General features: G+C 41.9%; 1 protein-coding gene across 1 annotated transcript in view; it reads left to right on the top strand.

Moving 5' to 3' along the window:
- The window catches only part of LOC108369373 (protein odr-4 homolog), a 37,783-nt gene that overhangs the window by 4,282 nt on the left and 18,440 nt on the right, over positions 1-15,061 (top strand). The window contains exon 2 of the mRNA XM_017624467.1: positions 13,291-13,483. Within this exon, the coding sequence (XP_017479956.1) occupies positions 13,291-13,483 (193 nt within the window). The remainder of the gene's footprint in view (positions 1-13,290; positions 13,484-15,061) is intronic.

Here is a 15,061-nt window from a genome sequence, read left to right as displayed (position 1 = left end):
CAGCCGGCTGTCGTGGGAATGAGTCAGCATAGGCCGCCACGATACGATGCTTATCAGACCAGCGCTGACAATTGTTAGATCTGGCGAGCTGCAGTTNCGAAACAACAGCCCAACAGCCGGCTGTCGTGGGAATGAGTCAGCATAGGCCGCCACGATACGATGCTTATCAGACCAGCGCTGACAATTGTTAGATCTGGCGAGCTGCAGTTGCTGCCCATAATCCTGGTGTGTGCGTCGTCGTTCATTGTGCAGAATTTCGAATCATCTATCTGCTCAGCCAGATGTATTCCCCTACGATCATTTGACAGGCTTGAGCGCCAGAGATCGTGGTGCGCGTTAAAGTCACCTACTACCATACGGTTTTCACCTCTGAGTAGCGCACCTATTTCAGGGTGATATCCTGCCGGGCAGTGTCAGGGGGTATGTATACGTTAAATATTTCGAGCTCAACATCGCCTGACCGGATAGCAATACCCTGACATTATAGGATGGTATCCCCGCGGTCGATGTCTGCTTCAATGAGGCGATACTGCACGGTGTGGTGCGGGATGAACGCTAAACCTCCACCATTATCTCGCTCGCGATCTCGACGGTGTACTTTGTATCCGGCGCAATTCAACAGGGTTAAATTGCCGTGCAACTTCGTATCTTGGACCGCAGCTATTAATATTCCATGCCTTCCCATAAAGACAGTTATCTCCTCGATCTAGATCTGGAGTCCGTTACAGTTAAATTATAGCACCTTTGTGTGCCTTGAGAGACCGATTGTGATGTGTGCTGTTAAAGAAGTTGTGTTGCCTGCAGGCCTCCTGCTGTACGTGCTGCAAAAGGGGGTGCTGCCTTGTGGAGGTGGTTGGCGGCGTCGCGGGGGAGGGATAGCGACGGGGCAGCACAGCAGGGACCCACATAGTCACTCGTTCAATCTCGTGTGTTGCGAAGTCCTGAGCACGCCCTAAAGTGGCACCAGCCGAGGCAAGAGCTTCACTTAACTGATGTCACGTTACGGTACATTCTGGACTCGTAAACAGAGCAGATTGTCGGAGGGACTAGTTGTTGTTGTTGTTGTAGCGGCACTACTAAGCCCCGCCTGTTTCGGGTCAACTTTTAATCATTATCGTCAAGCTCAACTAACGGTAGGCCCAGGAAACGAGCTGTTTCGATGGGGTCGGACCAAAGGGAGTGAGGTGTTAGTTGAGTCGGATTGAGCTGGCATGTGAAGAGGTGGTTGGTGTCGTGGGGGGAGTCTCCACATGCCGGGCACTCATTTGGGATGTTTGGGTCGAGTCTGGACAGGTAGCTGTTTAGGCGGCTACAATATCCAGACCGTAACTGAGCCAGGGTAACGCGGGTCTCTCTAGGTAACTGAAGCTCCGTCTCTTCCACAGGTGGTGATTGGGCTCCGATAACGACATTCCTAGGCCGGGAGTCGAGGTAGGTGGAGACAGACTCCCTATGAATGTCGTTAATCGCTCGTCTGTACGTCATTGGGTCCAGTGGTTGGTCTGTGTAGGTCTGGACTGCGTCCTTGTACATGAATAGGTGCCCCCTGACGTGCCTGGGCGGAGGCTCCTCCTCCAGCAGTGGTCTGTTGGGGTGTTCACTTCTGTGACACCCCACAAGAAACTGCTTACAGAGCATCTTGTTGTGTTCCCTTACGGGGAGCACTTGGGCCTCACTGTGTAGGTGATGCTCAGGCGTCATCAGAAGGCACCCAGTCGCTGTCCGGAGTGCGGCGTTCTGACAAGTCTGTAGCTTCGTCCACTGCGTCCAACTAGTCCCCGGCGTCCAAACTGGCGCAGCATAATTTAGAACCGGCCGGCCAATTGCCTTGTATGTTGCCAACAACGTTTCTTTGTCTTTGCCCCAAGTGCTGCCGGCGAGCGACTTGAGGACCTTGTTGCGGCTCTGTACTTTGTTGACAACTGCGGTTGTGTGCGCGGAGAAAGAGAGCAGGCTATCAAAGGTAACCCCTAAAATTTTCGGGTTGTTCACCGTCGGTATTGGTGTGCCGTCGACGTGAATGCCTAATTCAAGCCTGACCTCCTTCGTCCAGGTGGTGAAGAGGGTCGCCGTTGATTTCGTTGGGGAGAGGGTTAGGCTCCTTGCAGTGAAGAAGCGAGAAAGGCTGGAGAGATAGCCGTTTACTTTTGAGCAGAGGTCATCAATTCCATTCCCAGACGCCAAAATCGAACAGTCATCAGCGTACGAGATCAGGGAAACTCCTTCAGGTGGCTGGGGGAGTTTCGAGATATAGAAGTTAAAAAGTAAGGGGGAGAGAACACCACCTTGTGGAACCCCTTGTTTTATTCTTCTAGGTTTCGAGGTTTGATCTCTGAAGATTACTGATGATTGCCGACCACTCATATAATTCGCCGACCATCGCTTCAGTCCCTGTGGGAGAGAGGAGGCCTCAATGTCTTCTAGCAGCGTGGAATGGCAGACGGTGTCAAACGCCTTTGACAAGTCCAGCGCTACTAGGACAGTTCTCTCACAGGGGCGGTTTCGATTTAGGCCGCGGGTTATCTGGGTGTTTATGGCGTTAAGTGCTGTTGTTGTGCTGTGCACTTTACGGAAGCCATGCTGATGTTTCGCTGGGGTTAGGTGGCAGGTGAAGTATGGGAGCAGCAGGGCCTCAAGTGTCTTCGCGACCGGGGAAAGGAGCGTTATCGGGCGATAAGAGTCTCCTCTGTTGGCGGGCTTCCCCGGTTTCAGCAGTGGGACCACTCTCCCTGATTTCCACACATCAGGAATGATGAGAGTGGTCATAGACAAATTGAGGACCTCCGTGAGGTATGCTACTCCCACAGGCCCCAAATGTTTCAACATCAGCATACAGATTCCGTCGGGTCCAATGGCTTTGGAGGCTTTCGCCTTCCCGATGGCCCCCTTCACTTCACCGCTGGTGAAAACAAGTGGTGCATCGTTTTTGGGCAGTTTGTGCAGCCTCCTGGTCACTCGACGTTTGGCCTTGTCTACCGAAGGATGCAGTGTGAATTGCCGACTGAAATAGTTCGCGCATTTCTTCGGGTCCGATGAGGCGTGACCTTCGAATGAAATTTCCACTCTGTCATCACGCTTCGTCGGGTTGGACAAGGACCTCACGGTTGACCAGAGCTTACTCACACCAGAGGTGAAGTTACAGGCCTTCAAGTGCTCTTCCCACTTTGTCCGCTTGTGTTGATTTACCAGTTGCCGAATCTCCAAATTAAGTTCCCTCAAGCGAGGGTCCCCGGGGTCGACCTGGCGTAGGTGGTCACGCTCATTTGCTAGTACAGCTGCTTCAGCCGGGAAATTTGGGCGGACTTCCGCGATGCGTCCGGACGGTATGAAGCGAGCTGCTGCGGCTGTGACTACCTTGCGGAACTGGCGTTCGCCAGCATGTACGTCTGTGGGTGTGGGGAGGGCGGCGAAGCTGCTCTCGGTAACTTCCGCGAAGCCGTTCCAATCAGCTTTGTTGAAGTTGGCGTAGGTTCGGTGATCCGCGGGAGCAAAGTCGGTGGGCTTATTGATCGACTAGTAGTTGCCGGCGGCGGTGTGTGGGTGCTATTGTGTTTGTTTGTGTTTCTATTGTGGTGTTGTGTTGGGGTGTGTTGATTGTGTGCTGCCCAGGCGGGTGGTGGTTTGCCGTGGAGGCGGTCCGGTTCGCACAGCATGGGGCCACGAACGACGTGGTCCATTGCCGGTGCGTACGCAGGCCCGAGCAGTTACGGAGGTGACTCCATCCGTCACAGGCATTGCACCTGACCGAGTCTACAAACGTTAACTGTTTGCTCGACTGCCATTTCATGAGCCTTAGACTGTGTCATACCTTCAATGATCAAAGAGCGCTCTAAAGCATCCGAAAGCTCCTCGACACGCTTAGCAAATTCCGTATAATTGTTGTTTATGACATGTAAAGATGCAATTTTCCCAGCTACAACTTTCGAGTTGTCTGGCTTTATTCTATTTCTCAACGCATCTTTTATTTGCCTAACTGACCTAACTTCTGTTGGAATTGCTTCACGTGCCTTGCCTTCAAGTTTCGATCTCAAAAATGATATAAAAGTCGTATTTAAGTTTTCATCTGCAAAATCTTCAGTTAAATTAATTTTGTCTATAAACGATTCAAGTGCTAGCGGATCTCCATTGTAATTTTCCCTAATGATTGAGGCACAAAGACTAATAAACGATTTTTTTCTGTTCAGGGGTAGCCATGTCTAAAAATTCTTGAAAAAATGTAGAAATATTTGGTGAACTGCTAGCTGTTGACGGCTCGTCGGATACTGTTAGCAGATCTTTAAAGGCTGGAAGTGAAGTACTTCTTTTAAGACTGAATTGTACCGAAGCTTCTGACTTGGCGTCACTAAATTCTTCTTCTGACTCAGAGTCAGCTAAGTCTGATTGGCAAATTAGCGATAAGCTATCAGGTGGAATCCTAACGCGACAATTCAGTTTATTAAAGCACTTTGCTAACTGTTCCTTGCAACGAGCTAATTTAACTTGGACTTCTTTGAGATTACAGGTATGGGCCGAACTATTACCAATAACTACACTCCTATTCTCCTTAAAGCTGCCACTTCACCAATATATTTTTATATTCTCCTTCACTTTACACTTTACTCGATGAGTTATAACGTTCTTTATGATTTTAATATTAACCAATTAATCACAATTTATTAAATAAAAACACCTTCAAAATCATGCGTCTGACTATGGTTGCATATGCAAATTAAATAGCGGAGTTGAGCTGTCAAACTCCAAAATATGCAAAAGAATGAGAGACAAAAGAAGATAAGATATAATCCAGTAAGCATTAAAAATATACAAAGGTGTTCTCTGCAAAAGGTGTCAGCTCCTTTTCTTCGTAAAACAGAAATAGAATTCTACTTTGTGAGGGTTATAATCCCTAAGTGCGGCCGAAGGCCGCCTACGCAGAAAGGTGTTCACTGCAAAAGGTGTTCAGCTCCTTTTCTTCGCAAAACAGAAAGAGAATTCTACTTTGCGAGGGTTATAATTCCTAAGTGCCACCGAAGGTCGCCTACGCAGAAAGATGTTCTCTGCAAAAGGTGTTCAGCTCCTTTTCTTCGCAAAACAGAAAGAGAATTCTACTTTGTGAGGGTTATAATCCCTAAGTGCGGCCGAATTCCGCCTACGCAGAAAGGTGTTCAGGCCCCCTTCTTTCGCCTGATAACCTTCCTGGGATAATTTCTTTTATTTAAAAACCCCACAGATTCTGTTAGTTGGGTTATATTCCACTTCAAACTGCTCAATTTCCCTCGTTAAATGCTGTTTTTCGCCCATTTTCAAACGGTTCCCTATTGGTCTGTGGGAGGCTACGAAGGGGGGGGGGGGGGACTTTTCGTAAAGGGGGGGCCGTCCCTCCACCCCACCCCAAAACGACCTGCAAATAACAACATTTCCCAAACGTAGTGAAGCCACAGTCAGCTCGGAAAGCAACGAAAACAATTTTTTTTGTTTTTGTCGCTATGCTCTTTGTCGCTTTCTTCGCTTTTCGCCTCACTATGTGCTGCTACATTGAAAAAAAAAGGTTTGTTTTTGTCGCTATTATCCGAAAATGTCTTGTCGCTCTCTTTGTAGCGTCTCTATGTTCTTTGCCTAACCGTTTGTTATTTGTCTTATAAAGCGTTCTCATTAAGCCATTAAAGGCCAAAATACAATAGCGCAGTGGCAGTGGCAGTTAAAGTTTTAAAAATCTGCTGTTACTGCTAATATTGGCAGTCACTGCCGCAGCAAACACAATACGGCGTTGGCAGTGACTGCTTTTTTTGCAGTGACATCAACAGAAGTTGGCTGCATTTCATTTATGTCAAATTCAATATGCGAAGTTTGCTGCGATTAAGGCAGTGGCATTGAATTTAGAATTTGGGCTAAACTGAGCAGTACTGCTAACTGCCACTGTTGTTGTTGTTGTTGTTGTAGCGCCTACAACAACCCCGCCCAGGACGGTTGGTATCTCAGTCGTTGCCAAGTTCCACTAACGGCAGCCCTAGGAAGCGTGCAGCTTCTGTAGGGTTGGTCCACAGGGACAAGGCCTTTAGGGTTGTCGGGTTTTCCGGGCATGCGAAGAGACGTTTCGAGTCATGTGGGGTTTCTCCGCATGCCGGACACTCATTTGGCACATCCTCATTCAATCTACTCAGGTAGGAGTTTAAACTGCTGCAGTAGCCGGAGCGAAGTTGTGCTAGTGTCGTTCGTGTCTCCCGAGGCAGTTGAAGCTCCGTCTCGTCTGTGTCCGGGGGCGGTATGCTTAGAACGGCATTCACAGGTCTGGAGTCTACATAACTCGAGACTGACTCCCTGTGAATGCCGTTCAGGGCACTCATACTAGTCCCCGGCGACCACACTGGCGCTGCGTAGTTCAAAACCGGCCGGCCTATTGCTTTGTATGTTGTCAGCAACGTTTCTTTGTCTTTGCCCCCAAGTACTGCCGGCTAACGACTTGAGGACCTTGTGGCTCTGTACTTTATTGACAATAGCGGTTATGTCCGCAGAGAAGGAGAGCAGGCTGTCGAATGTTACTCCGAGTATTTTGGGGTTATTCACCGTCGAAATTGGTGTGTCATCGACGTGAATTCCCAGCGGTAGCCTGACCTCCTTCGTCCAGGTTGTGAACAGGGTCGCATGAAACTTGGTGAGCATTTTGGGGGAGGCTTTCTCTACATGAATATATCACTCTCACAAAGAAGTTGCTAATAGTATTTAAGGAATTTGTTTTTAAGTAATCTTCACTACCACACCCAATTTTTTTTTTACAAAATACCACTTTTCACTTATATTTTGTGATATACTATATTTTCAATGTTCACGTGCGTATTTTATTCTTTTAATATATATATATTCATCAATTAATAAAGTAAAACGCGTTTATAAGTTCGTTCACGCGTTTTAACAGCCATCTGATTTACAGATGTTTTGTTTTATTTTGTCTTCATATTCTTGAGTCTGGGTAGGAACGGTTGTGAGTGATTGTTTATTTGTGATTGAGTATTCCTTTAGGTAAGAGTTTTCTGTGATGTCGAGTTTTCTATTAGAGGTGGGTTAGTCTATTAATGTCCGTTGTTTGTTTTCGAGTGTTTTGGTTAATTGAGGTAAAGATTGAGTTGTCATTTCTTTCGAGTTTTCTGTTTTAGGTTTGATTTTTTTTTAGTTGCTTCGGAGAGCGTTTCAATCGGAGAGTTTTTGTTGAACTCTTCTGTGTGCTTTTTATTAATTTATTCAGTGGCTGCGTTGAAGGTGCATTTGTTGATTGTTTTGTATTTGAGAATGGTTTGCAGTTTCTTGAAAACGGGACAGTCTCTGTTGTTGGACCGATGTGGTTGATTGCAATTGATACACTCAACTTTCTCGCATATTGGATTTTCGTGATCAGTGTTGGCACAGACATTACATTTCGCTTCACTTTTGCATTGCTTTTTAGGGTGTCCTATTTTGAAGCAGTTTTTGCATAGCATTTGGGAGGGAATGTAGGGTTCTACTTTTACCTTCATCCATGCTACCTCGATTTCATTTGGAATTTGGTACAAATTAAATGATAGAATGTGAAGTGGGGTGTTTACAATTTTGCCATCTTTTAACTTAGAGATTTTTTTACATTCAACTATTGATTGATCCTTTACACTAGGGATGCCCAAATCAGCACATATGTGTCGCGGGCGACTGCGCGTGCAAAGCTTTGCACAGCGGTGCTGGGCAAGCGCGGAAGCAAAAAGTTATCGGAAGGGGAAAACGAAGTCAACAGAATAGTGAGATTGTATGTGTGACAGTGATGGAAAATGAGTGTGCATTGTGCCATTTTCGGCCCTTTCGGAAGCAGCCGGCACCTTCAGCACAATCGATTGATTTTCGGCACTATTTTTGCGTAACTCAATGCAACTAATAAATATTTCTTTCGGATCCGAAATTAAAAATTTTTTTTTACATTTAATCGTATGTGCTTAAACTGATAAATGATATAAACATAGAAACGCAAGCAGAAGAATCTCGCTTCCACATTCTGCATATGCGCTTAACATTTTTGTTTAAACAAATTTGTCGAAATTTCTTCTCTAAAGCAAATATTAAATATCATTTAATATCTACTTTCGATTTAAATAATCATTTTTAGTGGTGGGCGAGTCCGAGATGTTTAAATGATCGAGATAGTACATTCAATTCGCGTAGATTTTTGAGAACTTTTTTCGTTGAAGGTGTTGCACTTTTTTTCCATACTGAAATTTGTGTACATCATTTATCATTGTCTAAGAAAAACTATAAAATAAAGCTTAATTTAAAATATTGGAATAAAAAACAACAACGCTACACGCGCATTCATCCATATAACATAAAATGCGAACGTTCGTTATATGGAAGAAAGTGCGCAACACCGCAAACAGAAAAATTCAAAAAATCAATGGTATTTTCTAGACACTTCAAACTTGCACCTTATTATACTAGAATGATTGGACTACAAAATTGTTAACCCAAAACATGTCTACAAATTCTGAACAAAAACTGTGAAAATTTGATGAAACTTTGTTGATTTTTTTCATTCTTTCAAGTTTCGATTTATTTGCAAGGTTTTTGTTTGATAATGAGCTACAATTTTATAAAAAAAAAAATATTAAAATTATTTAAAAAAATAAAATAAATACCGGGTGACCGTGTAATTTTGTCAAAGATGAAGACAATGATGATAAAACATTAATACACTATATAGGTCAGTTCATATTAATGAACATAAAATGAGATCACTATCGATAAAATGGAAATCCTCAAGGGAAATTTATAATTTCAACGCATGGAATTTACATATATTTTTTTACTTTCAACCCTCAACGTAAATTGCATTTCCAAAGATTTTTTCAAAATAAATAGCGATGAGGGATATTTCACCCGCCGGTGATAAGAAATCGCAATCACCATAACGCACATCACTAATATTACTGTTCACAATCACGTTTACATTCAAAATTACAATTCATAATTTCGTTTTGTAGCAAATATGAAATATAGGTATATCCATTTACTTAAATGTAAACGGATTAAGAATCAAAGTGCTAGAAGAGATTTGAGCGTTTGGTACAAAAAGTATTTTTGATGTTGAAATTGTACTTAAAATCGGCAAATTGTACTTTTGTACATTTTAAAATTAATTGTACTGAAAAAAGTACAATTGTACTTAAAATATCAACACTGTTTCACTGGCGCTGTACTTGCTGCAGCGATGCCAGATTTGAGCGTACCCAATTTTTTACCGATAATAACTCATGCGAGGGATTTGGGTATTGGGCATTTTACAAGCCTATTAGGAAGTATACATATCTGTGTTCGTATAGAATAGTAGCTTATGTCGGAAGACTGGCTTTAGTATAATGAACCATTCGCAGCATACGATTGCGAAAGACTCACTGGCGCCGAGTCGTTGAAGAACTCTTGGAAAATAAACGTAAAAGACGGTAATGTTAATGGCGATGCTAGCAAGTCAATATTCGTATAAAGTTTCATAAAAAAATTCCTTGTGGTTTAAAGAATATAGGAAATGGTACATTTTACTAAAGCCAGCCTCCCGACATAAGCTACTATTTCATACGAACACAAATATATTCGTCTACAAATAATGTTGATTATTTTAATTAAGTCCAAAGATAAGTTTGTGAATCTTATCAGTGTTCTATGTAAGAACCAAAAATCAAACCCCTCGCCAATTAGAACTTTTGCTTTAAAAGAAAAATATACAAAGCGCATTTACTAAATACTTAATCTGATGTGCTCAGCACACTGTTGCCAATGTCGTGCATTTTGCACTAAATTTAGTGCTTTTGGGAAACCAAAAACGCCAAAATAATTGGAATCCAATGCTTGGTGCGGTATTTAGTGATGCTTTTTTAATTTAAGCACACCGAATGCATAGGTACATATGTATGTATGTATACCCTATACACTAATATTCTACATTAAGATGGAATTCATTTACTGAACAAAATGTGAGGAATAGGTAAATTAAATATGTTTTGCGTTGCTATAAATGTATTGAAATTAATTTATTAATAAAAACGTGAGGAAATGGATATGTATATACACTTTTTACTGAATCAAAAAAATTATTAAACATGATAATAAAAAGTTGGCGCTTTTGTTTTGGAAAAATTGGCTTTTTCTGGTGGCCTGATGCCACACTGGTTCAATGGTCGCAAAAGTACACATACATACACACATTTTTACTTGAAAATAAGTGTGTAGTGGTTAATATGTATACGATGCCATCTCCGTACAGCTCACTTCACCTCGCCTAGCACGCTCGCGTGCGCGCAGTTTGCCCGCGACGTCGACTGCATGCACCTCTGCTGTGCATCCCTACTTTACACCCTCAACTATTTCGGCCTCAGATAGGGAGCTTAAGTATTCTGAGTAGACTACACCTTTTGCAGTATTTAACGTTGGATGTAAGCTAACTTCTATGTCATACAAGTTTGATAGTTTGGTGGCTTTCAAAAATTTCGCGGTTTGTTTTTCGTTTGAAGTCAGGACAAGAAGGTGGCCTTCCCTCGTGAATGAGTTGGATTGTGGTTTTTCGTTTGTAATGCTTTCTAGCGCTTTGGCTACTAGGAAAATGTTTAGTGACTTGATTGGGGTATTTGGGTTGTTTGTTTTTTACTAGGATAAATTTTGGGCAGGTGTTTTTTTGCTAGTCTGGTAGGTTTTTAAGTTTGGAAGGTCGAAGGTGTTGTCTAGATTTGGGGTTTTACGTTTTTTTCTTTCTTGTCCGAGTATAGAGTAGTAGTTTCGGCCCTTTCGCCCCGGATCGAAGCCCATCCTGGCTTTTGTTATTTCACTGGTTTAAATTGGTTTGTTTCACTTTAATTAATTGAAAAATAGTCTTCACACACATGACCGGATTGAAAGAATGTGTCGAAAAGACGAAAGCGCAAAGGCAAAGAGAGAATTAGTTATCGACTGAACTCTATGAGAGATGATTGACAACTGATAAGGTTTTTTAAATTTGCATAATACAATTAATTTGTAGACACTAGTAAGACTACGTTGCGATGAAACACTTCCACCAAAGGAATAAAATGAAACGTTCTTACTCTTACATTTATCGGAATCATTTGCTTCTTCATCTTCTTTGGTTGAAATTGAGATGGAAGTTTTAAAGAAATCTTGGTATCTGCTATATGCTCAATGCTCTGTTTCTCAAAGACAAAGTCAAGAAGTTCTGTCGTATTGGCATACAAGACTGGTCTTTTTTTAATTCCTTCCTTGGCCGTTTCAAATTCAAAGAGACCTTATTTATAAAGATCTTCCATCATCTTTCAGTTTTCATACATATGTTGGTTATAATTTGTTGGAACTGACTTTCTTTCAGCTGAACTACGAATGAAGTTTTGCAATTTTTTTCATATAATTTGTAGACGATGCATTATCTAAACTTAGCTTGGAAGTTATCTTAACTTTGAGCAGAGAAGAAGACTATTTCCTTTTCTTTTTTCTTATTTAATGTTATGCCTGCCTCAGAACCCATTGTATTCAAAAGAAACTCATTTGCTCCTTTACTACTCGTCAGTTTTCTTTTCAAAAGGGTAGTTACTGTTTAGTTCTGTTGTTTCTCAGGTAAATATTCTACTAAATATATTGAAAACATTATCACGTGCATTAGACGAAGAAGGGTCTCCGCAAGAATGTGGAATACCTTCGCCTATTCCTTGAAAACACCTGCTACGGATTTCAAAAGAAGCTCGTGGTTTGTTTGCAATTTCTTCATATTTATAAAGCGACGTATTTTGCACAGTACCTTCAAGACCATTGGTTAAATCAATTTTGGAGGGGAATTTTCGAACATGACCTCTAACTTTATTTTTTTTCGAATGTCGAGTGGGTCGCGTTGTTAGGCAAACGTAATAGTTGCAATTCATAGTTCTTGTTTCTTTTGCCAAATTTATATCTTCATATATTACAAACAACCAAGCGTTTCTATTCTAAATTTTCTAAGCGTGTCGATGTCATTGACACCTATAACTATTTATCTAATATCGTTGTCTTTTCTCGAAAAAAAGGCTGCACTTATTCTGCCTTGTGTTAGCGCTGTCACATTTTCATGTTCTTTTCTCAGCCCTTTCACAAGGCGTCGTGTTCTTTTCTCAGCAGGTTGCGCTCTGATCCGGCTGCCTTTTCTGCCCTCAAATAAACGTGAGGGTGAGAGTTGCATGGTTGATTTTTAATTTAATCTTGTAAAAATGCAATTATTTTCCCTATCAGAAATAAGTGTTTTGCTTTAAAATTGTTAAAGACTTACAGGCCAAGTGAATAATTCAGCTTTATTAAGTTCTATAAATAAATTGTGATGGAGTAGTATATTTTCTGTTTCATTCTCATATAAAGAGCGCAACATTTTCTCAGGTTTCAGGGCAACGCAAAGCAAGAGTTCCCATATAAAAGGCCAGAACTTTTTTTGAGAAAAGAAAACGCAATAACTCGCCCCTGTCACGGGTGAGTGAAATTAAAGCTTTGGGAGTAATATTTGATTCTAAGCTAGCCATTACAAGCCAAATAAATTGCATTATTACGAAATCTTTCGCCATGCTTGCTTTTGTCAGGCGTCATAGCTCGGATTTCTCCGATCTCTATACACTAATGCTTTTGTATACTGCGTTTGTGCGTTCCAAACTGGACTATGCCTCCTTCATTTATACGTACCATGCTGCTAGAGTTGAACGGATCCAGAAAATATTCTTCCACTTTGCGTTGCGTAATTTACGCTTATCGGATCCTATCCCCACCTATGAATCACGATGCTTATTGATCAACTTAAAATCATTGCAGAACAGAAGAATAACTCTATAGAGCGTGTCAGACGTGGCAATATATTTTGTATGCAATTGAGAAATTTCAGAAAGCATTAAAAATTCGCTATACTTTGCCAGAAATAGGAAATGGTCCATTACTGGAAATCTCAGCCGAAATATGCACTTACCTCTCGCTGTGGTGTAGTGGTAAGCAGTACGCGCTTCCACTCCGCATGACCTGGGTTCAAGCCCTGGTCAAAGCAACATCGCAAAAAAATTTTGAAAAAAAGATTTTTTCTTAACAACGGTCGCTCTCGGTAGGCAATGCAAACCTTCTCTGCGATGAGAAACAGCTTCTCATAAAAATACAATCGCCGTTCGGAGACGGCGTAAATCTGTAGCTCCCTCCCCTTTGTATGACAAAATCAAGGCGCACGCCACAAATCGGAGCTCGGCCATTCGCCAATATATTATTATTATTACATGTATACATGTATCTGATGTATAATTTTAAAAATATTTTATACAGAAAACAGATCCTGAGAGCTTTTTAGTGGTCCATCTAGCAAAGAACTGTGAAGAGGACGTGGAGTTTTTGCAAAAAACGAATGGTATGGAGCCGTTGCAAAGTGTTAACAACATAAGTGATATAAGCATACAAGCCCTAGCTACGCAGTGGATTAGTGCAAGCAAAATGTGCCCTGGATCATTTAGTGTGCAAGGTAAAAATTATATCCTTAGTAGAGATTTTTTAAATATATTTGTAGGGTAATTATAAGTATTCTGACATTGATTGAGTATTGAGAATTATATACAACTGATCGCTAATACTCGTATACAATCTAATTGCTAAGTTTTAAAAAAGTATTGATACAACCGGTTTAGTCGGAATGATATGAGATTTACCTCCCTATTATGAATCCATTTAATACACGATAAACGCTTGCATTGGGGCACCGAAATTGCGCATATGGAAACTGTGCATTTAGACATTATTTCGGTTTCAACCGAAACTGTGCATGTATGCTTTATTACGGTTTTTGTCATATGCATTATTTCGGATTTCAACCGAAATTGTGCATGTATGCATTTCTTCGTTTTTTTTTTCATTTCATTATTTCGCTTTTAAAACGAAAGTATACATATGCATAATTTCGGTATTTTCTCATATGCATTATTTCGGGTTTCAACCGAAACTGTACATGTATGCATTACTTCGGATTTTTCATATGCATTAATTCGGTTTTCAACCGAAACTGTGCATGCATGCATTATTTCGGTTTTTGTTATATGCACTAATTCGGTTTTCAACCGAAACTGTGCATGAATGCATACCTTCGTCTTTCACATATGCATTATTTCGGTTTTCTTCCGAAACTGTGCATGCATGCATTACTTCGTCTTTCACATGCATGCATTATTTCGGTTATTGTTACATGCATTATTTCGGTTTTCTAACGAAAGTGTGCATATGGATAATTTCGTTTTTTTCTAAAATAAATTATTTACTTCTACTTAGTAAGGGTTTTAATCCCTAAGCGCCGCCGAAAATCGCCTAAGCAGAGAGAAGTTCTGCGCAGAAATACTTCCGCCCTTCTTTTCCGACAACACAGAAAGCAGAGTTCTACTTAGTAAGGGCTATAATCCGTAAGCGCGGCCGAAGGCCGCCTACGCAGAAAGAAGCTCTGCTCAAAAATACTTCCGGTCCCATTTTCCGGCAACACAGAAAGGAGAATTCTACTTGGTAAGGGTTATAATCCCTAAGCGCGGCCGAAGGCCGCCTACGCAGAAAGAAGCTCTGCTCAAAAATACTTCCGGTCCCATTTTCCGGCAACACAGAAAGGAGAATTCTACTTGGTAAGGGTTATAATCCCTAAGCGCGGCCGAAGGCCGCCTACGCAGAAAGTTCTGCGCAAAAATACTTCCGGTCCCCTTTTCCGGCAACACAGAAAGGAGAGTTCTACTTAGCAAGCCGAAGGCCGCCTACGCAGAAAGTTCTGCGCAAAAATACTTCCGGTCCCCTTTTCCGGCAACACAGAAAGGAGAGTTCTACTTAGCAAGCCGAAGGCCGCCTACGCAGAAAGTTCTGCGCAAAAATACTTCCGGTCCCCTTTTCCGGCAACACAGAAAGGAGAGTTCTACTTAGCAAGCCGAAGGCCGCCTACGCAGAAAGTTCTGCGCAAAAATACTTCCGGTCCCCTTTTCCGGCAACACAGAAAGGAGAATTGTACTTAGTAAGGGTTATAATCCCTAAGCGCGGCCGAAGGGCGCCTACGCAGAAAGTTCTGCGCAAAAATACT

This window comes from Rhagoletis zephyria, unplaced genomic scaffold (genome assembly GCF_001687245.7).
Source record: "Rhagoletis zephyria isolate East Lansing unplaced genomic scaffold, Rhagoletis_zephyria_1.1 Rzeph_scaffold_03634, whole genome shotgun sequence".
Lineage (NCBI taxonomy): Eukaryota > Metazoa > Arthropoda > Insecta > Diptera > Tephritidae > Rhagoletis > Rhagoletis zephyria.
This window is presented reverse-complemented; position numbering and strand designations above follow the sequence as displayed.